General features: G+C 44.1%; 1 protein-coding gene across 12 annotated transcripts in view; it reads right to left on the bottom strand.

Annotated features, from left to right (window-relative positions):
• Positions 1-26207, bottom strand: part of LOC118786578 (ryanodine receptor 3-like) — a 127563-nt gene that overhangs the window by 63947 nt on the left and 37409 nt on the right. For all 12 annotated transcript variants that reach the window (XM_036541717.1, XM_036541722.1, XM_036541718.1 and 9 more), the window contains 22 exons: positions 25403-25515; positions 23570-23669; positions 22099-22192; positions 20847-20921; positions 20334-20490; positions 18570-18734; positions 17148-17269; positions 15545-15725; positions 14349-14484; positions 12980-13075; positions 12360-12478; positions 11206-11339; positions 9822-10063; positions 8599-8791; positions 7006-7222; positions 6429-6533; positions 4189-4292; positions 2776-2859; positions 2400-2559; positions 1131-1278; positions 770-975; positions 163-337 (listed from right to left, as the gene is read on the bottom strand). In XM_036541717.1, coding sequence (XP_036397610.1) covers positions 163-337; positions 770-975; positions 1131-1278; positions 2400-2559; positions 2776-2859; positions 4189-4292; positions 6429-6533; positions 7006-7222; positions 8599-8791; positions 9822-10063; positions 11206-11339; positions 12360-12478; positions 12980-13075; positions 14349-14484; positions 15545-15725; positions 17148-17269; positions 18570-18734; positions 20334-20490; positions 20847-20921; positions 22099-22192; positions 23570-23669; positions 25403-25515 — 3126 coding nt within the window. The remainder of the gene's footprint in view (positions 1-162; positions 338-769; positions 976-1130; positions 1279-2399; positions 2560-2775; positions 2860-4188; positions 4293-6428; positions 6534-7005; positions 7223-8598; positions 8792-9821; positions 10064-11205; positions 11340-12359; positions 12479-12979; positions 13076-14348; positions 14485-15544; positions 15726-17147; positions 17270-18569; positions 18735-20333; positions 20491-20846; positions 20922-22098; positions 22193-23569; positions 23670-25402; positions 25516-26207) is intronic.

The raw sequence follows: 26207 nt of genomic DNA, 5'->3' as shown, positions 1-26207 counted from the left end.
CACTTCAATTAACGTAACCCAATTTGTGTCATACTAAATAAAGGTCATGCCATACTGTCACACAGTTTTCTTGAAAGAAATGTAATAATTTTAACCCCTTCCCCACACTAGGATTTTCCAAAGGCATGGTGACTTCACAGACACCTCCCCAATTCAGCTCACCGTCTTCAGTCTCGAAGTCAGCAAAGCAGAGCTCGGAGCCTTTGTTGGTGATAAGGATCTCTCCGTTGAGGGTGAAGATCATGGACTTGTCCTCCATGTTAATCATGCAGCCCACCACGTCCCCTGCATGCCAGTTGCGACCGAAGAATCGGCTTCCCATGTGCTGGCGCTGACCCTGTAAATGTGGTAGGACACACAGCTCTCTTCTCTGCAGCCTTGCGTGAAAACGCCACACGCGATGCTACTCCTGTATCTGTGCCTTATAAGGAAACACCAGCCATGGGAAACTAAGGCTTCATGAACCCCATGACTGGTGGGGGTGCCCTGTGCTGTTTCTCATTAACTAATTCAAGCCAATCAAAAGACTGAGCTGCGCAACAAACCACACAATCACTGGTCCCAGTCAGCCAGATTTTCACAGTATGTGACAGTACCACTTATTTGGAGGTTTAATGTTACACAGTCCAATCATAACGTTCTGCAATCTCAAATCAAACTGTGGCAGAATGACTTCATTTAACCCGCGTTATCAAAAGACTGTTTCAGGGTTTTAGTTCGATGCTTTCGTGTGTTGAATGTGACGTGAGGCAAGGAAGACGGCTCTTGCCTTGAATCCATCGAAGACGAAGGCCTGGTCATCCATGCCCAGCTCGATGTCGGGCCTGCAGCCCGGGCGGGCCCAGCCCACACGCATGTCCCCGCCCGTCACTGCCTCAAACTCAAAGTACCACTTTCCCGTCTTCACTGCGTATGTCTTCTCCACACGGAAGAAACGGATCTTGTCGATGCTCAGCCTCTCGATGGTATGTGCCGCTTGGTATGAGAGAAATGGAGTGTAATTACACGTACATACCCAGATTTCTCCATGTTGTCTGACTGGAAACGGCATGCAAAAAACCATGGTAAACATGCCAAAAAATAAAAAAAACACACAAAACTGTAATGCACTGCAAAGGGCATCTACTCACCACTCTCTTGGTCGGGAGGATCAATGTTGTATCCGTATCCTATCAATGTTCGAATAGCCTCACGGAGGCTGTCTCGGTTCGACTTCTTGGTGCGCTCATCTAATAAAGCATATGGCACCAGGCGAGGATTGCGCTTGCTCTTCAAATCCTTCACAAAACACGGAAGCAGAATCAAACTGTGAGCAGATGCTGGAGCAGAGCCTGGGGCTGCCACTACACACTGAGACCTCGTGTTTGTCACGAGTGAGCCGTCAATCCCCCGGCATAATTAAAGACTTCATTTGGCATTTGTGCATTATCAGATGTCGCAGTGCCCATAGATGCACATTCTTCATGAGGAATTGCAATGACATTGTGCCTTTCAGATATGTCAAAGCACCTCACAGTGAGGGAGCTAACTTAGCTCAAGCAACACTGAGGAAAATTGACCAAGGGGATTCATGCCAGTCATTTTGCACCTGAACCCTCATCATACCTGAGGTGTTGAGATGATGGGGGTGGGTTGATGGGGAAAGTATTTATTTAGCTAATAAAGCTAGGGGTGGATTTGATGGCCATATTAAGAATTTGGACAAGAGTTTGTGGAGCATAGGTTTTAAGTTCTATGGCGTACTTAATGACCACAGTCACTAAAGGAAAAAAACAGCACAGGTTTTCCATCCTTGCAGTTAGGCACTGGGCTTTCTACTTGGTGCAGGGGTGCTAAATTCCTCCTAACAGACCATGAACACAATTTATAACACGAAGCTCCACTAAACAAGCCCAGTCAACTTCAGCCATGTGGCCAGAAAAGACCAAAAAGTGGTATGGCTACTGACAGACACACTTGTGCTTCAGATGTGTTGTGATCAGTAGAATGCTAAACTGTTTGGCTCCTTTCAAATGGAAACAGATGAGATCTTAATGAATTAAAGGGTCACCCAGAGACAGCAGTCCTATTGTATCAACACCACAGAAGTTTTTTTTTTCTTTCATACTAAGATACGTTTACATAATATAGTGTATCCTAATGTACCTACTCATCCCATTAAGATTAATCTTTTGAAATCTAAAAGCATCCTTTGTTATTGTGAATATTGAATTAAGAATATAAAACACTGTTAAATTGCTGAACAACCACTTTATATCAAATGACATGCTAAATCATATTATATTCCATTGCCCTAAATGAACTTGTGAGAAAAAAAAACACGTGCAAAGGACCTCTATAACCAGTGTTTAGGAGCCCTAGAAAAATCAAAGCTCAAACACTCAAGTGTAGACTTTTACCTGCTGAATGCCATAGGTCCATCCTTGTTTTATTCTGTCCTTGGCCCAAACATTGTGGGCATTCTCGGCCAGTTTATCAACCAGAACTTCCTGACCAGGGGTCAGTTTCACATCAGAAAGCTCCAGTGGCGTAGGTTTATAACCATTCGACATCATGTAGCTTTGAACAAGACAAGATGATACGGTGAAACATACTGTTCTCTGAGGAAAACCATCTTTACCGCTACATAATAAACATTATTAACCACTTGAGTATCATGTTTCTAACTGACTCGCATGCAGACTGTAATGTTATCTGATCGGTTGCTTGCTATGGAGTATTCTGTAGAGGGCCTACATTTGCTACATTTGCCCTAGTACTCATAAAGGGACTCACTTCTTAGGAAGTTTCATTTTTTTCAGGTCTTCTTCTGCATTGACATTGACTTGCACAACATGGCATCCTAATGCCAATAAGGTCCTGGAAAAATGAGGAAAAAAAAAACAGATTGACAAGCTTCATAAAGAAGAATGGATGACTTCCTGGATTACAGAGATCACATTCTGTATTTTGGTGCAGGGTTTTGCAATGATTGTTACGCCATATCAAGACTATTCACCATTTACCTCAGTTAACCATTCGCCATTTACAGGTACACCATTTACCATTTATAGCCCATGAGAGCACATGGATGAAAGTCACCAACAACTTACTGCAAAATTGGATCTATGACCTTGTTTTTTTGGATCAATACTGAGCTGTTCCACTGAAATTAATAAATCAATGCAGCATCTCCTTAGCACTGATCAAAAGAAGCAAGCATGGAAAGCTAGAGGCCTCCCTGATATAGCAGAATTTCTGTGGTAGATAAATTATTTATATTACTATATCTCATATGGAAATACAGCTCAGAATAAAATAGATATCTTTGATTACATTCAACATAGTGAACTAAGAAGAGAATATGAAGAAAAGGGGAGAAGAAACTTGTACGAAAAACTGCTGCCCTGCACCCCTTCATCCTCATGGTCTAGCTCCGCTAAGGTTTCACTTAACTGGAAAGTTTTGTTTTATCAGTGAGTGGGACACTTAAGACATATTGAGCAGACCAAGAGGGAAAGTGCTGGAATGAGGAGACATCAAAGTTGGAACATGACTGGAGTAAATTTTGGGAGAAATGTCACCCTACCATGTGTCATGCGGTACCTGTCAACAAGTTTGTTTTGTACTGCATATGCATAAGGATCAAATGGATCTCAGAGAACCCAGTTACACCACTGCTCCATCTGCCATGCTTCAGCTGAGGGATTCTTGCAGCCAATGCAGCTGTCTGTCTCACAGTCCAGACAGAATTTAATTGCACGGCTCTTGATCTTTCAAATTCATCTGAAAGCTCTTTCTGAAACTTTGAATTTTCATTTGTGTTTCTCTTCCTCAGATCTATTGGCGCAGATCAATAGGAGACATAGACTGGTGACAGCAGAGTACAGCCAGGCTGCCCCCACTGCTCCCCAGCTCAGCTGAACACGCCAGGGGAATCTTTGTTTTGACTAGACACCCCTATTAACCTGAATCCACTGCAAAGGCAGGAGGCATCACTGTTTAATGTCACAGGAGGGTTACAGACAATTGCCGCTCCACAGACTAACTATACTTTAGGAGGCAATGATCTTTCACACATTCCAGAGCTGAGCATAGCAGTGGAGACCCACAGCGCACAAACAGTAGGCTTTCAAATGTCAGGGATCAGAGCTGTGTGGCTCTCTATTTCAAAATCTTTGGAATGAAAAGTGCAGCCCCAGAACGTACTTCAAGGTTTCCGTTGACATCTGCAGGTTATAATTCTTTTCAGTTTCAGGGAGTTTGGAGAAATCCACAAGGCAGGGATGGTGCCTCTTGTTGTCATCTCGCATCTAGGAAACATACATACAAGATAATTTCCATGTATATATGAATTCACATCCACAGCTAAGCTTGTTGAGAGAGAGAGGGAGATTGAGATTTTAAACAGGTGATCATATTAAGTCATTCAAACAGTTATTGTTGCTGGTATTTTCTATAATACCAAAGGCTTACAAATTTGCTAGTACTTATTACTAAGGAGATAAGGTCTACTCTACTGGACATGGTATGGATGTACACAAGCATGTTTTCTTGGGGAAATTGTGGGGTGATGGCCCTGTAACATCGAGTGAGAAACCCGATTACGTTTTTTAACTCCAGTGCTTTTGTGAAAAATAATCCACTGCAACAGCAGAAGTGGCATCAGATTTCCGTTTTGCCAAGAAAACATGCAGTGGATTGCGAGTCTCTTCAGATCTGCAGTCATTTGTACAAATTAAATGAACACCAGTCAGCTCCTTTGTTGTTTCGAATGTAACACCAGGAAAGCAATTCTCCACACGAAATGGACTACCACTAAAAGCAACACAGAGATCCTCTTGACAATCTTTCACTTTGACTTCACAACTGTGTTATACCTAAATTGACAGGGAGAATGCTCTTTTTCCCTCTCAAATTCTTCAGATTGGCTTACATCAGCCTCTGAAAAAAATGGTCATTTCAGGGAGAGGGAAAATATTGCAGTATAACCTGCAAATAGCGTTTGTAGAAATTGTGGACATAGAAAATGTGTCTTATTTAAATAATTTACACTGTGGTTTGGGGTACAGAGGGCGCAATGAGTCTGACTGGAATACTGCAGCACTCGCCTTGGTTAATAGATGTCTGCTATTAGTGAATGCGCCTTGGCTTAAAGCGGAACACGGTGTTAGTAGAGAAGGTACCACACATAAGAAAAAATCAGATTTTTAACTAGAGGAATGGAATCTCCAAGGAAACTGTGCAACAACGAAGAGGTGAAAAATCATCACAAAATATAAAGATATCACCCTTGCCAGATCTCCATCACACATTATAGTGATATTCTATCCTGTGTTCCTGGACGATGTCACTTTGAGCCAACGAGAACTCATTAAAAATGAAATAAAATACTGCAAGTAACAACTGTGAGTTTAAAATCACATTTTAATTAATGACAGAGCTTGACATTTGTGTAGTTAATGCCTTCACCCCCAATAAAGTTGTCTGTTAAGACCTTGGAAGGCAGCCTGTCCTCTGGGCGGAGCTATGTGTCACATGGGGCTTTCCTGGGGGAGGAGCTATGGACAGCCTGGAAGTGTTTCCTTGAATGGCCAGGCTGGTAACTGTACAGTACAGTAAGGAGCATACCTTTGGTTTCTCAAAAATAGGGGCCAAATTTCAGGGCAGCACCCACAATGGGTGGGGGGAGGGACCAAATTAATCACAGTCCACTGCCTTACAAAGATGATGTCCTTCATTTTGTAAGCCATGGGCTTTTCATTTCCAGTGCTGAACTTGGTGTTAGCTAAACCTTCTTAATTTTTTCATTTGTGTGATAAGATTAACAGAATGAGTGCCATGAGTTCCAACAGGAAACTGCAAGCAAACTAAAATGGAACCTCTAAAAATGAGTGGTCAAGATGGTATGAAGAAACAGAATGTGTTGTTTTTCCACTTACCCTCTGTAAGTTTGAACCGCAAATTATAAAAGAGAAAGCAGAATGATGTATAGGCTTTTTTGGCTTGAGAGGTGACAAAAGATTAAAATAGGTTAGATTTAACTACATGCAGGTTACTCAGTTTACACTGATGTGCTTGTGTCCGTGGCATCACTGTTTTAAATGGCACCTGGCAAACTGAAAAACTGCTCCTCCATACTGCACCTTTAGGCAAAGGTATTATGACATCAGCATTTGACCCTGTGAAGCCTAATATCTGGAAATTGCTATTTCTTCAGGCAGCTCATACAGTTCCGTCTTTAGGCATCAATGCACAGTGATCATTTTGAGACTGATGCTGTTACTGTACTGCAGTGTCCTCCACGACTCATTGTAGCATCCTTGAGCAAAGAATACTGTACGGTCTGCTCTGAATACTGTTTTAAAAACTTGACATTCATTCTCTGCAAGTGTCTGTGAGTGAACTGTGAAGAATTTTCTGAATCACCAAGAACAAGGTTAACTTACCTTACCGTAAGACCAGCCAAGCTCAATCTTGTTCATACCCCAGAGTTCATGGATGTTCTCGGCTAGTTTGTCCCGGACTTTTTCGAGGTGTGGAGGCAAAACAATCTGAGGGAAAGATTAGCAGAGGGGTGTACAGTACAATGTGGTACTATGTGGTCAAAGATATTTGCAGAAATGTATTCTTTAATGGGGCAAACTTTCAAATGTGTGCTTACTATGTAAGTAAATAACACTCTATTACAAAAGAAACAACTGTTTTACAAAATGCAAGGGTTAACACATAACAAGCAGTTCTCAGTGCGGTCCAATCCAATGTCCAATCTTTTCTCTGGTTTCATCAAATGTACCTCTCCCGATTAATTACAGCAGTTGTGCCTGTTACTGCTTAAAACATTGATATTGCACGTATAAAAGCAATCAGCACAAGTGATATTCTAAAGAAAAGTTACAAACTCAGGTTCAGTCCCTGAGGACAACCAGGTGGATGAGTTGGTATGGTGTAGCAAACTTACTGGGGAATGAGTGAAGTGATGTGGAGTAACACATGGCTGGAGAATGAATGAACTGATGTGGGTACCTGGCTGGTTTCCACAGGAGTGGGGATGAAGGAGGCCTGGGACATGAACTCTGTGGTGCCCAGCAGATCCCTCACACCGTCGAAGTCACGTTTGTACTCCTTCACAGGCTCCACCCGCATTTTCTCCTTGGGCAGCAGGGCCTCATAGCAGGGGGCATATCCAGAGGGCGGCAGGAACTTGAAGTCACCATGGCGACCACCCAACAGGAAACGCACTCTAAAAACCAGACCATTCAGTCATGGGAACAGCCACTCGTACACCCTTTCTTTACTGAGAATCATGCTCCCACAGCGTCCATTACCAAAACTGCACCTCACGTAGACTCCTTTAACCCATAGTACACCTCACCTGATTCCTTTATCCATAGTGCACCTTATACATACTACTTTTACCCACAGTGCACCTTACATCACTCCTTTACTTATACTGTCTCCATTTACCCATAATGCACCTCACAAAGACTCCCTTTACTCACAATGCAACAATGCATCTCACATTCCTTTTCATCAGGGCAAAACATGCCTTTTCACAACAGCAAAAGAGGTGGTCTAGGCTTGCACGTCACCAGAGCACTAGATGTGTAGAGTAAGGGTTTACTTGCAGCCGGACAGGAAAAGCACCGCTTCAACATGAAAATAATTCATTTTATGCTGGGTCCTTGTGAGCTGTGACCAAAATAGCAACTGAAGAAAGTAGTAGTGATGACGTACTTTGTGACTATTCTGAGTGCAAAAATCAATTATTAAAAACCGTCACACAGTGGCTGCCCTTCTTGTGATCCCATTCTGGGAGTTGAGCAAGTGTGCTGCCTCAGTGGGTGCATTATTTCCACTCTCTGATTTGTCCTTTTTTTCAGCCCTGATAAGAATCATGATGCAAATGTACAAAACGGATTGTGAGATAGCTCCGAAAAAGGATCATTGTCCACATGCATCTCGCTATAGTGAGCTCTCCCAAATCAAACTAATTGACAAATGTAGCAGAAGTGACCATTATTTAAATTAAATACAAATGGTTCTACCAGAGTAGCAGTTCAGTTAGAATGTGGATCAAAGAATAGCCCGAGGTAGTACATACTGTGCGTATGTCGGTGTGCTGAATGTTAGAATGCAGGGCTAATCATTGGAGCCATGTAAGATTGCTGGAGCTTGAAATTCCTACAGCACACATGCCAATCATATAATCTGAAGTAACCATAGCAACACCAATGAGAAGTACTCCTTCCACCTGTATCTGAACTCCTTTAGGTTTGTGGATATCAGTTTCAGAATGTAAAGGAAAATAGTGCATGTCTGTAGCATCTAGATGGAATTCTGTGAGATTTGCTTGAGCAGTGGTGGTAGACAGTATGTTGTTTTTGAGGGTGATCATGTGTAACCCTGTGTGTGTGTCATTGTGTGGGTGCATACGTGTGTGTGTGTGTGTGTGTGTCTGTGTGTGTGTGTGTGTCTGTGCGTGTGTGTGTGCGCACATGCGTGTGTGCGTATGTGTGTGTGTGTGTATGAGTGATCACATATGTCCATGTGTATATGCATGTGTGTGTTTGTGTGAGTGGGTGCGTGGATGTGTGAGGCTATGCGGGGGACACATACTTGACCCCGGCGGAGAAGCTGACAACAGGGAAGAAGAGGCCGTCGGTGTTGAAGTTCTCGAACATGCCCTGCACTGGCTGCCCGTTGATGCGGAAGGAGATGCTGGGGGCGCCCAGGTCCAGGCAGCAGCTCACCACGTCATCTGAGGTCAGCAGGTGCTGGTTGATGGAGGCCACTGCCCGGGGGATCCGCCCTGCATCAGACACATTGTGAAAAAACAAAGCGCAATGAAAACAAAAATGCTACAATGGAATTTTGTTGATAATAAATTACATACTATACTTAACAGGCTACATGATGTATACTCGCAGACACGCATGATAACTCGTGCATGCAAAAGTGTAAGTACACATAAATACACATACATACATACATACACACACACACACACACACAGAAACACAAACACACTTGTATGCACCCACACAATGACACACAGGCAAGTAAACACAATCACTCACACAACCAAACATTCTGTCTACAACCACTGCTCAAGCAAATCTCACTGAACTCCATCTAGACCCTACAGAAGTCACATGCAATCTTTTCCTGCACAATTAGGAAACAATGGTACACTATATGGACAAAAGTATTTGGCTACACCTGTTTTTCAGGGTTTGGGTGAGGCCCCTTATCTCCAGTGAAGGGCAATCTTAATGCTTCAGCATACCAAGACATTTTGGACAATGCTATGCTTCCAACTTTGTGGCAACAGTTTGGGGAAGGCCCTTTTCTATTCCAACATGACTGTGCCCCAGTGCACAAAGCAAGGACTATAAAGACATGGTTTGATGAGTTCGGTGTGGAAGAACTTGACTGGCCCGCACAGAGCCCTGACCTCAACCCCATCGAGCACCTTTGGGATGAACTGGAACGGAGATTGCGAGCCAGGCCTTCTCGTCCAACATCAGTGCCTGACCTCATAAATGCTCTACAGAATGAATGGGCACAAATTCACTCCAAAATCTTGTGGAAAGCGTTCCAAGAAGAGTGGAAGCTGTTATAGCTGCAAATGGGGAACCAACTCCATATTAAAGTATATGTATTTGAATACAATGTCATTACAATGTAACGGTCAGGCCTCCGAATACTTTTGTCCATATAGTGTATCTGTGTTTTTCTCAGGTTAGAACAATGATAAACGTATTGAATATTCCCCCATACCCCCTTCCTTTACATGGTCTGGCACCACAGAAGCACTGAAATGCACTGCTTTTACCCACCTGACCAGAGGTGAAGGCCATCGAAGCTGTAAGAGTACAGGTCGTCTCCCACGCCATTGCCCCCCCAGCCCTCACCGCCTCCGGGGTAGGGGGCGTACCCTTTGGTGGTGGCCCAGCCCACACGCAGGTGTGAGGGCTCGCTGGTCAGGAAGTGATCCACCTGATCGATCATCAGCTCATAGTACCACTTCTTGTACTGCGCCGACCCCTCACTCATGCCTAGGAAGATATTGGGCCTCATGCTGTACACAAAAAGAGAGAGAAATGCTAAATCAGTGACGTTTAATAGAACTGATAACAAAACAAAGCACAAATTCATCAAGAGGAAATGAAGACAAAAATGCCACAATGGAAATTTGTTAATACCAAAATTATGCATAATATACATAATGTACTACATGATGTATTCCACCCCGTGAACCTCCATTTCCGTCTGTCTATCCTGGCAGTGATGGACGCCTCCAGCATATTTCTTAGCTGGCACTGTTAGTCCCTGGGGGTCAGTGGGAGTCCCCAGGGCTCTGTGCTTGGCCCCCTTCTGTTTTCACTGTACATGATATTGCTGTGCTTTTTCTTCTTATGATTTTTCATATTACTGTCAAGTTGACTGATTCTTATGACAGTACATATTATGGCACACATAGTTGCTATCAGAAGTCCTATTTAATGTCAGAAGAATCCCTCCATGGTGATCTAGGCCCTGGTTGTTTCCCACCTGGACTACAGCAGCCTCCCTGCATGTGTGATCAGACACCGGCAGCTTACCCAGACCGCTGCTGCTCTGCTAGCTTACAATCTAACCACAATCCATCCATGTCTCATCCCTCCCGATCTCCCTCCAGTGACTACCAGTAACAGCACGCATCCATTTCAAAACGCTGATGTTAGCCTCCCTAATGGAGAGCTCCTCCTTATCTCCCATCACCAGACTCTACACACCGGCCAAGTCACTCTGTTATATGCATTCAGGATGGCTGGTAGCTGCACACCCCAGTTGAATCTGCTGCCTACCTTTGCCCCAGTGTGGTGAAAAAAGCTTCTGGCAGCAGTCAGAACACAGAGTCACTGGCTATACTCCATCACAGACTAAAGACCCACCTTTTCAAATTGTGCTTCAGTTCCCCCACACAAACAAATCTTCTGCTTTGGTGTGGTTTTTACCGTAGAGCATGCTGTAGTTTTACTGTATGTTACAGCCTTTCTTTTAGGTATCGTGTAGTTATACTCTTTCTCACTCTTTGTAAGTTTCTCTGCATAAGAATGAGTGCTACATGTCATCTGTATAAATATGTAATATTACCACAGCTCACCACAAATTAGAACCATTTCTCATCCAGATGATGGTTTGCAAATAGAAGGGAGCCATAAGGAAGAGGTTTGCTACCTTTGGACATCATTAACCAGTCGTGTTTGAAGGAGCAGGTCCCTCTTTGGGAGCAGGTGATCACAGATGAGGTTCTGATTGGCTCTTACAGCCACTCCATTGCAAACACAGAGGGAGCAGAGGACATCCAAGATCTGTAGAGCAGTGAGCCAAAGAGAAACAGATGGGGAGAAAGCGAGAGATGGTATCATTCAGTGTACCACAGCACCACATCACTGTGTGGTTTCCTTTTCTTGTACATTTGTCTGTACTACAAAGGCCCTGTTTGCATTTCCAAAAAAGAAGCACTCTGACCAAATTATACTTACTAACCCCCTGAAACAGATGAAGAGCGCTCTCAATGCAGGCCAAGATGAAATGATCAGGAATATTTTCTAAAGGTCCTTTTTTACCCACAGACGCTTACTGGGGGCAGGCATGTTAATAAGTAAATTCATATGAACCCGTACCACTTCAGGAGGCAGTGGAAGGGATTAAAGGGTGAGGGAGAAAGGCCTCAGTGATAGGCACCAGGCCAAAGAAGGCACAATAATATCTGCCATACACACAGCAGAATAAGCAGGATATCCATTCACTGCAGTTTAAGGGAATTCAGTCACACCTCCACAATATATCCTGAACTTTTGAGTAACAAATGGTTCTAAAGGTTCTAAATAAAAGGAGAGAAATAATTAAATATGAGTAAGTACCTTTTATTTTTTGAGTATATAATTCAAAATGTAATAAATAGGCCTTTCCCTGTGGTCATTTTATATAAACTATTTATTCATTGAATTTACAGAAAATGTGCTATATCGTGATATGTATCATTATCGAGATATGAAATGACCTATATCAGGATATGAGATTTTGGTCATATCACACAGCCCTATTGAGGTAGCAACTCATGCACTATTCTCAGGCTCTGCATGCCCAGAGCCCGTCATTTATATTTCCTGCTATGACATTACAACCTCTGTATTAACATCCATTACTCTGAGAGGAAAAAAAACAGCTAAAAACATTTGTGCTGGTGCATCTTAAGAGAATAGCCAGCACCATCATTCATATTCCGCTCTCATCTTGACGTTCCCCTGTCCAGGGACACAGACGATCCCAGGCCTGCAGGCGTTTAGCATGCAGAGGGTGTCCGCAAAGGAGAGCATCCTGCTCACCTTGTGGTTGCGGCCGTGTTTGTACAGCAGGGAGATGATGGACTTAATGTGTCCTCTCTGGATGATGTTCAGCGCTTCCGGGCTCTCGATTAGGATGCAGTGGAGGACCTCCAGGATTCCTACGGCAACAATTCATTTAACCGTGAGGTGAAGAAAGCCCGAGGGTGGCTTGGGAGATGCATAATAATGAAAAGAACAATAACACAGGTGATTGGCATTATGGTAAGTTAACGGTACAAGACGCACATCTTGCTTCCACAGTGCATTCCACAGATCAATTGTTTTTTTTTTTTGTCAGGTCTGACCAGGATTCCCTTTCTCCAGTTTAACAGAAAGAACAGCAGGCTGAATCTTAATCAGCACTTCAGTGCTCATGAGTACGGGAGAGAGGAGACTGGTAGGAAGCCTTAAAGGATGCACATTATCTGGCACTGTTTGGCATGGCTTCCTGGAGCGGACCCAGTGTCAGGGGACTGAGGACAACACTGGCCTAGTGACAGGGGCGAACGAGCATGGAAATCTTCTGTTATCAGCAATCCTTTCTCTTATTGCATTAACCCTTTCAGTTTTGCTTGCCTGCACGTGTGAGATTCCAGGAAATATGCTGTCGATGCACATACCTGAGGAGGATTCCAGTCTCTCCAGCTTGCTGACCAACCAATCCAGGTTTTGCGAGAACTGGGTGCAGTTGTTCCTGTTCCCACGGATCAAGGCAGCTACACGGGGATGACAGTCACAAAGGCAGGTCACAGGTAGGAAGCATCAGCATTATTCCGTCTGGTTCTCCTTCGATGTGTCTTTTCTCTTTTGCGTTAAAAAGTCGCATTTCTCTTCCAACACTGTAATGTGATTTAACCTCTGAATTTCCAAGGGACTCAGGGCAGCCCGGGTACACTGCTTCCCCCGTAAAAAACACACCTTGAATATCAGTCCCCTCATTCACACTCAAGGCTAGTGTAGCCTCCTACTCTTGGCCTTCATGCATATTAATTAAGCCAATTAAAGAAAAGGGCACAACACAGAGGGACAGGGACAAGAGAGATATCCCCGGCACAATGACAGGGTCACCTAAACCTGCCAGACAGAGGACGCCTCTTAAATTCATTTATCTGCACCGTGCTGCACCAGGTGTGTGATGGGAATATGAAAGGGAACGTGGTCTGCACACTAATGCAGCCCACGAAGAGCAATCACACTCAGCAAACACAGAAATGGAGGATGCGGCAAGGGATGCCCAGCGTTTCGAATGGGGGATGAAAAATTATCGCAGCGCAAACTAAAAAAAACCCTGCAGCCTCTGAGAAGCGTAAAGTCTAAAGCCTAATCCTGAAAGCGACCTAAGAAGCACTGAAATTACACCATCGTCCTCTCTTGACAAAACTGCATTTGGCTTTCCACCTGCTCGAATGCGGATGAGCTTGTTTTTCTCAGAGCGCAGGGCAGGAGACCTGAAGGGAAGGCCTGTGTCGGATTAAAGTGGTATTCAAAAACTGATGGCGTTTTCTTTCGTTGGTTGAAAACCGTATCGAGAACAGAGCCGCTTTCTTCAGTGCAGAGCAATCCCCTCCCTGAAAGCCTTCTGGGGGGGCCGAGCTCTGTGACATGAAGCAGAGCCATAAGCTGCAAGCGGCTGGCTGACACAGGCCCAGCCTGCCACGGTCTGTGCTGAGCCATCAACTCTGACAGCAACGCTCACTGGAGAAACAGTGCCCTGGGACTTTCTGTGGGCCATAAATGAGCACATAAAATGCAATATCCTCCCACCCCCCACCCCCCCCTTCTCCAATATACCTGACTACCCCTGAAGTAGATAACCCAGGCGGCGGGCCCGGCTGTGAGTGGCAGCGGGTTCAGGGCGGGCCACGGTTTGATTTGCGAGGAGCAGCAGCTCCGGTCCCTGTGATTGATGGCGGCCAATGGCAGGCCTGTCGTCAGCGCCGGTGATCATACAGGGCTGGCCAGACAGGTGCCTGCGTGCGCCTCTCTTACCCAGCAGCTCGTATAGCAGATTGAGGATGTCCTTCCAGGCCCCGGCCGCCTCCTCCCCGGAGCTCTCGCCGAAGTGCGCCGCGCTGTTGTACACGTTCAGACGGTCGATGCAGTTGGACACCAGAGTCAGCATTCCCTGCAGAATCACAGGCATGTCACTTCCCTGCGTTTAGACAATGCATTCAGGTGTTTCCCTCAACCCCCCCTAGCCCCTAGACAATCTATTTCCCATAATGCAACAGCCATTCTTGGCTATTCTTGGAGAGATAAGAGTTAAGAGACAACATACTAAGAAGTATGAAAGCGGAAGTGTAATAACAAGAAAATTGCAGGTGATTTATGAAATTCAACTAAGCTTTTATATCACCTGTCAAAAATGAAAAATTGACGTTATAACAAAGAAGTGGAAGAATGAAAAAAAGGGCAAAATGATGGCCGCATATAGATAGAAATCTAGATATAGATATAAAACAATGGAGCATCTTAGAACTTCAGGGAGTCAGTGAATTTCAGAGCCCTGGGAAAATTTAGAGGCTTGCTTTTCCCTACCAGTGTAAAAATTGCATGTTGTTGATGTAAAGGAGAGAAATCTAGAATGCAATACATTCGAATGACTGAATGAACCACTTATATATTATTGTCTACTTAATCTGTTAAGAAGTAATGTTAGTGATGAGAGCATGAAAATAGATTCAGTCGAAATCCAAAACCATATTAGAATTATTCTATTATTTTGTATTACTTTATGTTGATGATTTGTTAACTGCATCAGATATTATTGTGTGAGAATATATGATCATGTGCGCTAGTTTTACAGCAAAGCATGGCCTGTTGTTTATTCTTTACTGTGGCCCCATGTACTCATCTAAAACTGCTCTCATTTAAAAAAAAAATCATCTGCCATTTCATAATTGATGAGTGCAATTCTGGACAATGGAAGCCCTACCATAAGGTTTATTGCTTTGTTGTCAGGGGGCAGAGTAACTTGTTATTTAAAAACTGCTGACAGTTTAAAGGGAGCACTTTCAAATGTGATGTGGAATGAAAATGCGCTTTGTCATGGCAACGCTGTGACTAACTCCAGCTCTTTCAGATGACCACTTACTAAGATTGCCCAATCCCTAATCCCCTGCAGCACCCCTTTCCCCTTCGGCTCAGCAGGGAGGTTCCTGCTTCCCGCGGGGGGGAGGACTCACCTCCTGTTTGAAGAGGTTCTGCCGGTTCTTGAGCGAGCGCAGCTTGATTTGTTTCTCCTCGTGCTCCAGCTCAGCGTCGGGAAGCTGGAAGTAGGTGATGAGGTCATTCAGGGTCTGCAGGACCTCCTCAATAGGCAGGGCTACCGCCACACGATTCTTCCCCCTCAAGCTGTCCAGGTCTCTGACAGGGCGGAATGAGAAGGGAACATGAGGACCCACCGCAATTTAGTTTTAGAGCCTTTGCACTGTGCTTAAATGAGGGATAGCCTTGCTCACACTTATAAAATCATACTGGAAGGAGGCATGCTAATGGTAACGTGATCGTCTATAAAGCTGCCTCTATTTATCGTAGGGAACTTTAAACTGCAACTGGCATTGGTTTACATGTTTTCTGAAGATGTCAGAAATAATAAGCATGGGTCACGCTAGAGTATTTGGCAACATTCTTTATTTACAATTGCTTGCTCCTAGCACTAAACTATTGGTGTTCGTACAAAAAGATTTTAACATCAGTGCAGTTAATAATAATAATAATAATAATAATGTTATCATTATTATTGCTGTTGTTATTATTGTCCAATTAATTACAAAAGTCATTAACAGACGTGCTCATCAATTGTAATTAATTCATTGCCCAATCATTTCATCCTCAGCCGGCTTGGAGAAAAATTTTTAATGAATACTAATTCTGTGTTCTCCTTTTGATTATCTACATTAGAGGACCCAGCCACAATCCACACAGTTACCATTCCGGAATATCTTAAAGTAATATCTCGGTGTTACAACCTGTGTCACTACCAATATATACCTTATTCCTGTCTCTCACTGATATTAACATGAACCTTAAGCAGGGAATACAGGAGCTGCTTCAAAAGGGTTACGTTTTAGTAAAAGCAGCTGCAGTTCAAATAATTACGCCAACAGCGTTACACAATCGGTTAATTGTGTAACGTAGAGCTGTTGAGACTGAGCCACTCGACTTTCGAGAGGAAGGGAACCACGAGCTGATTGAAGGCGCCGTAAAGCTGCAAATTGCAGTGCAGTGCAGTCACTTCCCTTGGGTTCACTCACGTCAAACCTCTTATTTTGTGATTTGGCTAAAAATAAATCTTGCCACATCACAGACTGAGAGGGGAATAGGCGCAATTCATAGAGAGCTACAGGGAAGCTAGGGACACAACGCGAGCATACGTGTGCCTGGAATGTAACAGCACGCTCCGCACGACTGCCAGAGCGTGGAAAATTACTGCACCTTTGTGTGCTCGCTCAGCCGCTCTGCGACTCATTCATCATCACCTCTGTGTGTCCGTCCCGTGGGAACATGACTCACAGCCGTCCGGTTCTGCTGCTCCATGGGTGACCAGATGGAGCCAATCAAGTCAGGTGTAAAGAGCATGATCGCAGCAGAACGCAGCGAGTGTTGCTGATACGTGGAAAAAGAGAGATGTTGACTGAAGTGAACTGTCCCTGACAAAATCGTCAGCCTGGGAAGCGGAGCCCCTAAATGGCGACTTTGTGCTTTGGTGCTGTGGTCCTGTCCTTCCGCATGACCGGTGCAGTGTCGCGGGCTCGCGTTTGTGCTCGGGCGCTGAGGGTTTCCCACCTGATGAACTGGCTGAAGAGCCGTGTGGTGTTGCGGATGATGCGGGCGGCCCGCGACTCCTCGTGCTGACATCGCTGCAGCGTCAGCCCGTCGTCCATGTGCCCCTCAGAGTGGAGACAGGCCTGCGGAAACCACACAAACGTTACACCGCTGCATCCCCCCCCCCCACCCCCCCGGGCGGGACGCCTGGCAGGTGGCAATGCTCCGGCAGCCTGGGTGGTTTTTGTCTTGAGTGGGAGGCTGGGCCCATTAACCCTTTCGCATGTAACTTATTCTGTGCTATGTAGCGCACGTCTTACCTGGTACCTGGCTTACATGGTTCATTATGGGTTCATTAGCATTATTAAGCTTCTCACAGTTTTCTCAACGTTAAATTGCTGTTTCCTCAAAGCTAAAATTACCTAGAATTTTTCCAATCTATTGTTCTAATCGCACCGGTTTTAATGTACGCGCTAAACGGCTAATCACACTGCTGTGACCGTACATGCGAAAGGGTTAACCCCTCGCTAATTAACGCTGTGCGATCTGGGTCAGGCAGCTTTGTGCCGCGTTTCGCCGAGGCTCCTTCGAGGAAGGCCCCTCCTGACGTGCTCTGCTCGGGCAGCGTGCCGTCTCTGGACGCCGTCCCAAACGGGAGCGACCTCGCGTACGAGACCGCCCTCAGTGCAGCTAATCCTCTCCCTGAGATCTTCCCACCTGAGCCCCCCTCATTATCACCCCGAATGACAGCCCTGGAGAAGGAGGCGCCGAAAGGCAGCCCAGCGTAGAGACCCTGCAGGGTGATGGGACAGGAGGCAGGGCACCTGCTCTCACTGCTGCCAGACAAAGATGCTCAAAACACGAGTAAACACAGCTATCGTGGTGACCCAGATCAGACCATTAATGTATTGCCATAGTTAAGTGAGACTACTTCTCTGTACAGCACCTGTGATGTGAAACAGGTGATGTTACCCTCTGATTGGTAGCTTGGCAGGATGTTTACAGGACTGAAGCAGCACCATTACAGCAAACACTAGCCAAACTGTGAGCTGAAAATAAGTTTCCTCAGGTACATAACAGGGCAGTCCAATATAAATCAAATCATCAGACTACAGCAGTTACAAGAGTAGCTAAGTCAAAGAAGAAGCGGCCTATATTCTTAGCATTAATCACCTCAGTATTTCCAGGTGTGCGGCGAGGGAGTTTGTAACCAGAATAAGCAGGTTCAAATACCAAGTAGGGCACTGCTTTTGTTTCTTTGAGAATAGCACTTAACCTACATCTAGTTGTATAATGGATACTATGTCAAAATAAAATAAAATTAATATTTTAAAAATGTTAGATGTGTAGGTTGCCTTGGAGAAGCAAAAACGTGATGTAATGAAGAATTTTTGAATAACCTTTTCCTCAGTGTCACACGGACAGACGGTGTCATTTCCTCACCCTTCTTTTGAGAGGCCCTAGGCGAGCGGATTTTACATCAGGCGCCTGGTAGGACAGCCACAGCCCTGTGGCCGCATGCATGACGAAGCAGATCGAGTCTCCATACTTAATCTCCGCCACCCCCATGCCTTCAATATCACGCTTCGGGCTTGAGTCCTGCTTGTCCTAAAGGGGGGGGAACAAAACAAATTAAGATTTCACACCAGTGACAGAGACACTATGTGAATAATAGGAATAATCAGAATCCAATTGCCAAAACTTTAGTCACAGAATGTATTGGGAACAAAAAGTATAGCTTTATTCAAATCAGATACTTGATTATGCCCAAACAGCAGGTGTTAAGGGAGAAGGGAAAGCAATTTAAAACATGCTGACTCCTAAATCAGGGTGGTCAAGGCTCGCAAGAGCAGTGACCTCTTTCTCAAAAACGACTCATAATTACAGATGAAGGAGAGCATGACATAGTGTGTTTGAGAGAGAGAGAGAGAGGAAAGAGAGAGAGGGAGGGGGGGAGGTGGCAGGAGTGAAAGAGAGAATATAGTAAGTCACTCATTGACATTGAATATAGTTGACAGAAATGGAAAGCCATAGGCAACCTTGATGAGTCAATATCTTGGCACAGTTGTTTTACACAAAGAAATCGATAATAACAATAACAAAAATGACCATAAATCACAAACCCTTGTGGGACATAAAATATTTTAATGGACACAAAATTTTGACCAATATGTACTATTATCAGGGAAAATGTGATAGTCATGACTGGTATGCATGACTGACAAATCCAACTTGTTATTATGCACCCTGAGGTGTTCAAACTGAAACAGACTTCAGTCTTATCAATCTAAAGAAGAGCAGTGTCAGGTACATCTTGTACGGCAGTACAATTTATGAAAATCATGTCAGTACTGTAAGTGTACCTGACACACTATACCAACTGGCTACTGCAGGATGGTTGGAGTCAGGGCAGACATACCACACGAGTTTTGAAATCAGGGTGTCAGAGTATGTGTCACCACCTCAGGATGTGTCTACAATTATATCAACCAGTATTGAAAGTGTGACATTTTCAAGCTAGCGTGCTCATAAGTTTCAAATAATATTCACTCATAAAATCACCTAATAATTTGCCATGGTACTTCTTTCCACTCAACTGGCTGGTGTCTGTTATGTTAGCCACTGTAGATAATAAACACTATGGGCTCTTGGCTAAATAATTGTTCTGCTTCCCTCTCATGTTCTGCTTCTGTCCAAGGTTAGCTCCTGTCTTGGTGCTGGCATCTGAATGCCATTGGGTCTGTTTCCTTCTCTAGATGCTTCACTGCCTCCTTAAAGAAACAGCTGCTGGAACATTGTTGATGAACAGTCATTTTTCATTGATTGTTCTCTCATGGTTCAAACTGTTGTCAGCCCCTGCTCATAAAATCTAAAACAGAATGTGATTTGAATGTGATTCAAACATGGATATAGAATGAATTGCAGTTTGTAGGTGCTCATGAGGTCATTGGTGTGACCCATAAACACCTGTCACAGTACCTGATCTAATCCGTTAAACTGACATACATCAGTGTGCATGTGCCACATTTCAACAGGAATCATAACAATGTCACACCAAACTCATAATCTCCATCATCGGGTACATATCATAATTTATGTGCTGAGGATTTTATTTGGTTGAGGACGCTGGTTGACTTGTTCACGGCCCCAGTGTGTAGACTGGACAGGGCCAGCGTTCTCACAGAGAGCTTTGGAACAGGATGCTACCTTGGAGGCCCTGAAGCAGAAGGCAGTCGACGTCGTGTCGGATTTCTCGCGGTCCTGCAGCACCAGCCCACGGTCCTCCGTCAGTGCCAGATAGTGGCCTGTGGTGAGGTGGCGAAGGCGGAAAGGCTGCCCCCACCGAATGTGACTCCCGCTCCAGCTGCCAAGGGCAAAGAGAACACCGCGCGGGCTCACGAGGAGCGCCAATCCGAAATTCCGCTACCTCAATGTGCATAGAATGATGTCTTGCCGGTCTCCATAACTGACCAGCGAGTGAAAACAAAAGCGTTTTGTCTGATGGGAGGATTGGCAGCAAATTAAACTCAACCCAGTTGCCGATGAGGACTTGTATTCAAAAGCCAGTCTTCAGTCTCAAAAAGCCTGATCTCAAAACTAGAAATTCTCTGTAAAGTAATGTACTCTCATAAATGGTTGCAGTTGCAAAGATTATATGACAAAATACAAACCTTTAATTTTGTTGTATGACTAATGAGGAGAGGGGATGGATGTACTTACCTGATTCTGAGTGGTTCCAGCCTCCACAGAGACCTGGCCTTTGCACCTGCTTTGCCCGTCTCATAGTTCACTATCCTGGGGGCATGACAGAAAGAAGACACCTGTTGATTCTGCCAGCAATAGACAGGTTTAACTGTGAAATCTGAACACAACATTGCCTTCCATGCTCTCTAATATTAACTATTAACCACTGTGACACTGTATGCCATCAATGAAGGCACACATTACTAACTGTGGAAAGACTGTCCATCATCTATGTAAGGATGCAAGAATCTGTCACTCTCATTGGTGACACTTGTAATACGTTATTGATGGACCTGGTGAAAATTTAGGGTCTTTAAAAATGTTGCCTCTATTAAATTTCAAGGACAAGACTAAAAGTAAAGCCAAAGCTGACAACCAATATTTAATTGCGGCGTATTTGCCAAATACCATTTGCTAAAAATAGGCCACATGACTCCGGGGAAGATGAAGGGTCCTATCACATCTCCAGCGCCTGGCAATGCTTCTTGGGGCCACTGCTGCGACCCATTTCTGTAGCACTGTGCCACTTTCCTCTGTTTACTGTCATCTTTAGTGTAGCACATCTATACATAGAGCAGCCATTTTTTCTTCTCCTCAGAGACGGTGACTCACAATGAGTTGTGGCACCATACTGTCGTGCCCCTAGCCTTTTCCCTGTGAATTTCTATAGTTAGCAAAGCCAACCAGCATGATGTGGCCTCATCGCTCCGCAGAATTCTGCTCTAATGGAAAGTGTTGAGGCATTCTGACGATGCTGCCATTTGGCCTCCAGGCCTACGGGGGGTGCTCAGCCTCATGTGTCGCCTTTGGTTGCCAAGTAATTATTTGTGAATAATTAACAAAATGGCATGAAATCACTTTTACACCAAATCATAGAAAGCCTTTGAAGAGAAAAGGGTACGATTATTTCCACTTGTGCAAATGACACTTAGGCATGGTATTTGAAGAGTGTCAGATGAAGAATTATTAGATGTGAGAAATCATTCAGAGAACATCTTGATTGTCAGCCTGTCCTAGATTTCAGCAAAGCGAAGCATGGAGCTTGGGGGAATGAACCTGGGCTGGGTTGATAAGTGATTTATTTAAACGACAGAAGACACAATGAGCAAAACTGAAGTCATTTGAGGGGGTGGCACGAAAGGAGCTTCAGGATGTATTCCCCAAAGAGTCCGAGAGCCAATGAAACAGACACTATACATCTACCTCAGTCTACCTCTTGGAAACTCACCTCTGTTGGTCTTCACTCTGGTCTGACCCCGGAATGGTGAGGCTCTCATCATGCCCATGAAACAACCGCATCACATGCCCCCCCAGCAAATAACCTATTGGAGGACGAGAGCAAATCCCAACCAGTGAGAACAAAGAGTCACTGATGACTGGCAAAAGCGGAGAGCACTGATTTACCCTTAGGGGCTGCAAGTTGTGCTTTTAATGGAAAAACTCTTATCATTAAATTTTAATGAAACAAATTAGAAATATCTTGAAGCAATCTATCTAAACCCACTTAGCATTACATTTTCAGTCCATTACTAAGTTTGTGATCAAAGCTGAGCTGCGCACACTCACAAAGCCTCTTGGAAACATACAGATTAATTTTATTTATCTATGTTTCTAAGTATTTAATGTTACTGTTTACTCTACATGTTTACTCCACAAGCTCAAATGTCTACTTCCACAAGCGTCACATTACACCATTCTACAGAAACAACCTATTTAATTCCCCCATTGCTCTTAGATCAAACACAGGAACAGCAAATTGGGGTACTGATCAAAATTACTTTGATGTGGAATCACCACACCAACAAAGAAAAAGTTAACATAACAATGGTAAAGTGTGGCTATAGCAATTCAAATAATTATAATCTATGCCCATACATGGCTTGGCAGATAATATGTAAAGAAAATAATCACTACCATGGGAAACATTAAATACATTTACATTGAATTAATATTAAATATATTTATATTTAACACATAGAGCATTACATGCTTTTCTAATTATTTGTTATCTTCTGCAATTTGTTTGCTCATTATTGCTCTCCATGTTAATTCTCACACTTCTTGGCTGTATGTGTGTGATGCTCTCACATACAGAATCAAATCAAACACCACTTACCTGACTATTAAAGGCATGATTAAAACAAGGGGAACAAATGCACCATAATTGCCAGGACATAAACTTTATATCTTCAGTGGCTTGAAGCCAGGCCTGAGCATTCTTCTATTTAAAAAGGTACCACAGTGTTGACCAGATGGTACCAACAACATACCAACACAAGGGGCCGACTTCAAAGATGTACATCAAAGAAGCAAAGTGCAATACTGCCTTTAAAAGACTAAAAACAATGTTGCCTAATATAAAAGCAGTTTAATTGCTTAAATCTAAAGAAACATGGTGATATTCAAATGATTATATTAATATGGAGACATAATCAGCATGGGGAGTGGTTACAAAACTATTAACATTAATGTCAATTAATGTTAATCTAAAGCAACACAGCAATATCCAAAGGGTTACATTAATGTGGAGATATATACAGCACATGGGGTTAAAAATGGTTTAAAAAGCCATTAACATTAGCGACATTAACAGAGCTGTATTCATTTATGAGGATTAATCGAGATTCAACTGTATTCCTTTCGGCTGGCACATATTGCCTGAGAATGGCACACAGCGTTGCTGACGTGAGCGGAGTTACCTTCTTCCACACTGCTGCCTGAGCAGGTGGGGTGCACATTCCACAGGGTCTGCATGAAAGAGGCATCGACGTGGATGTTGCCGTTGGAGATGGAGATGTGCTAGGAGGAGACAAAGCGCTTTTACTAAAAGGAGAGAAGAGACTGGAGGGAACCGAGAATATATTATATATATATATATATATATATATATATATATATATATATATATATATTCATACATTCTCACTACTGTCAGACCTCTTAGGCAGTTGTACGCTACACTTTGTATTGAAGTCTCTCATACTTTCATGCATTCTCTACTGTATTTTCTGAGGAACTATACCACATCCTAAATAATGGCTTAAATAAAAATAACTAATACTAGTAGCAGTAGTTGCAATAATAGTAGTAATAATAATAATAATAATCATCGTCATCATCATCATCATCAGTATCATCATCATTTTCATCCCCTTACTTGCTGACCAAGCTAAAAAAGTAGCCACCATGCACTACATTTAGACAAGTTTGCACTGCAGAGGTATGATCCCAAAATGCTGATGTGGCCACCGCCCACTGCGCATTTACGTGTTATGAGTCCATGGCATGGAAACAGTCTGGCTCACTGGAGTCCGGAGAGGACTCGTGCATGTGCCTGTGAGACTGGACATGGTCTGTCTGCACTCTGCACAGTTCTGCACAACAGCGGACCTCCAGGGAACGTGCTACTACTGGCCTCTACCTTCTGCGGCCCTGGATTAGCTCTTATTAAAAACACAGACTCTGAGGAGGTTGCACAGACGGGGGGGGGGGGGACAGGGGGTAACATGATAGCGGGACTCCTCCGTGCGTGCTGCCTCCCTCCTGCCGGCCGCGCCGGGACGCTGCTCTCAGATCCTGAGGCAACTTTTTCCGTGCGTCACACGGTAGATGCTTCCCAGGGCTGGGATTCCAAGGCTGTGAAACCGGTGAAATCAAAATGGTCCTGCCTGTTCGGAAGATAGTCTTAAAAGGGCTTGCTGAGGCGCATAACGCCGGGTCATGCGGTGAAGGTGCTCCTGTCCTGCGCCACGTGCGGGCGTGGTTTCCGAAGCGCCTTTCCGCAGGGTCAAACGGCAGCGTTCTATATATGCAAAGCAGAGCCATACCTCAGATGCACAGCTCAAGCCTCCCCGAGGCACCGAGTGACGACAAAGAAATCTGGCCTATTTCTTGCGCCGAACACCCTAGCGAGCTGATCTCGTTAGACCTGTCCGTGGCTATCAATGGTGTTCAGCTGAAATCCACGGCAGGATCATTCACAACAAAAGCTTACCTGTGAATCTAATGACATTCAATCGCTATTATTTTTGGTTGCATCTGCATTTGATTCTGGTAGCCAGAATGCATGTTGCTGGCACAGTGAGCGTTTAGAATGATCTAACACCCTGGCTGAGAAGGAGAGCAAGGCAGGCCTTCACTCCCGCTGTGTTCACTGGCTGGCACTCAGTGTTCAGTGTTCAGTGCTCAGTGGAGTGTACCCTCCAGTGTTGCTCTTCCCCGCCATCTTTCTCCTTATCTAGCCTTTCTTCTGTCTCTCACAAGTCTCCATTCCCGCTTTCACCCAGAGACTGACATGCTTTTTGAAGACGGCACAAGCCATGCAAAGGGAAGAAGAATAAAGATCCCCTAAGAGCACAGAAGGAGTGTCAGAGTATCAAAAGGGAATGGATACGGGTCCTGGTTTTACACTAAAGGCATTCACAGGGATTCTGTAGAGCAGAACAGGCAGTTTACTCAGTACCTCTCCCGGCCAGACTATCACAGCCTGCATGTGCAGTGCAGATTTAAGGGCATGAGGTCAGCCAGCTCACCAGGTAGCGCTCTGAGGACACGCTGACCAGGATGAGGTCATCTCCAATGCGAACCTTCTCCCCCTCTGATCTCTGCTTGGAGGCTGGGTGGATGGTCCACCAACACGCTTCACCTGCAGGGGGAAAAGACACAATTTACTACCTGTGCAGTATTCACTGGAGGAGAATCCAATAGGCTGCCCACACGGACACACACACATATACATACACACACACACACGCACACACACACATACACACACACACACACACACACACACACACACACACACACACATATGCATACACACACACATATGCACGTGCACACACACATACACAAACTCACACACACACAAATGCACCCAAAAATACAACCATGAACACACATGCACCATAGCAACCAGTCTGCCTGTAGGCATGTTTCCACAAAATGTAGTACAGCCCCTGTCCAGGGATTCCAGATCTTTATATAGAAATGACCATGCATACAATGAATGGAGCTATTAAAATAAGCTTAATAAAGCCGCGAATTTAGAAAGATAATTTCAATCTGTCTGGAAAAGCAAAACAGGTCTTTTCTGCTTCAAGTTCAATGGCCACGTTAAAATGACCAACTGAAAATTAAGATTCAGTATTTACATTAAAATGGAAGAAATGGCTTAATTAATGTAATTGAAAAAAGAACATTTTGTACTCAGTTCAATTAATTTAATCCAATATAAACTGACAACAGTGAAGAAAAAAAGTATTTCACTATTAAATTTATGAATAGCCTTAAAAATGGCATTTAACAGTGACCTTTGGGGCAATTCAAGATTGCTCT

The sequence above is a fragment of the Megalops cyprinoides genome, chromosome 12, assembly GCF_013368585.1.
Source record: "Megalops cyprinoides isolate fMegCyp1 chromosome 12, fMegCyp1.pri, whole genome shotgun sequence".
In the NCBI taxonomy this organism is placed as follows: domain Eukaryota; kingdom Metazoa; phylum Chordata; class Actinopteri; order Elopiformes; family Megalopidae; genus Megalops; species Megalops cyprinoides.
The sequence above is the reverse complement of the archived record's forward strand: the minus strand, read 5'-3'. Positions and strand labels throughout refer to the sequence as shown.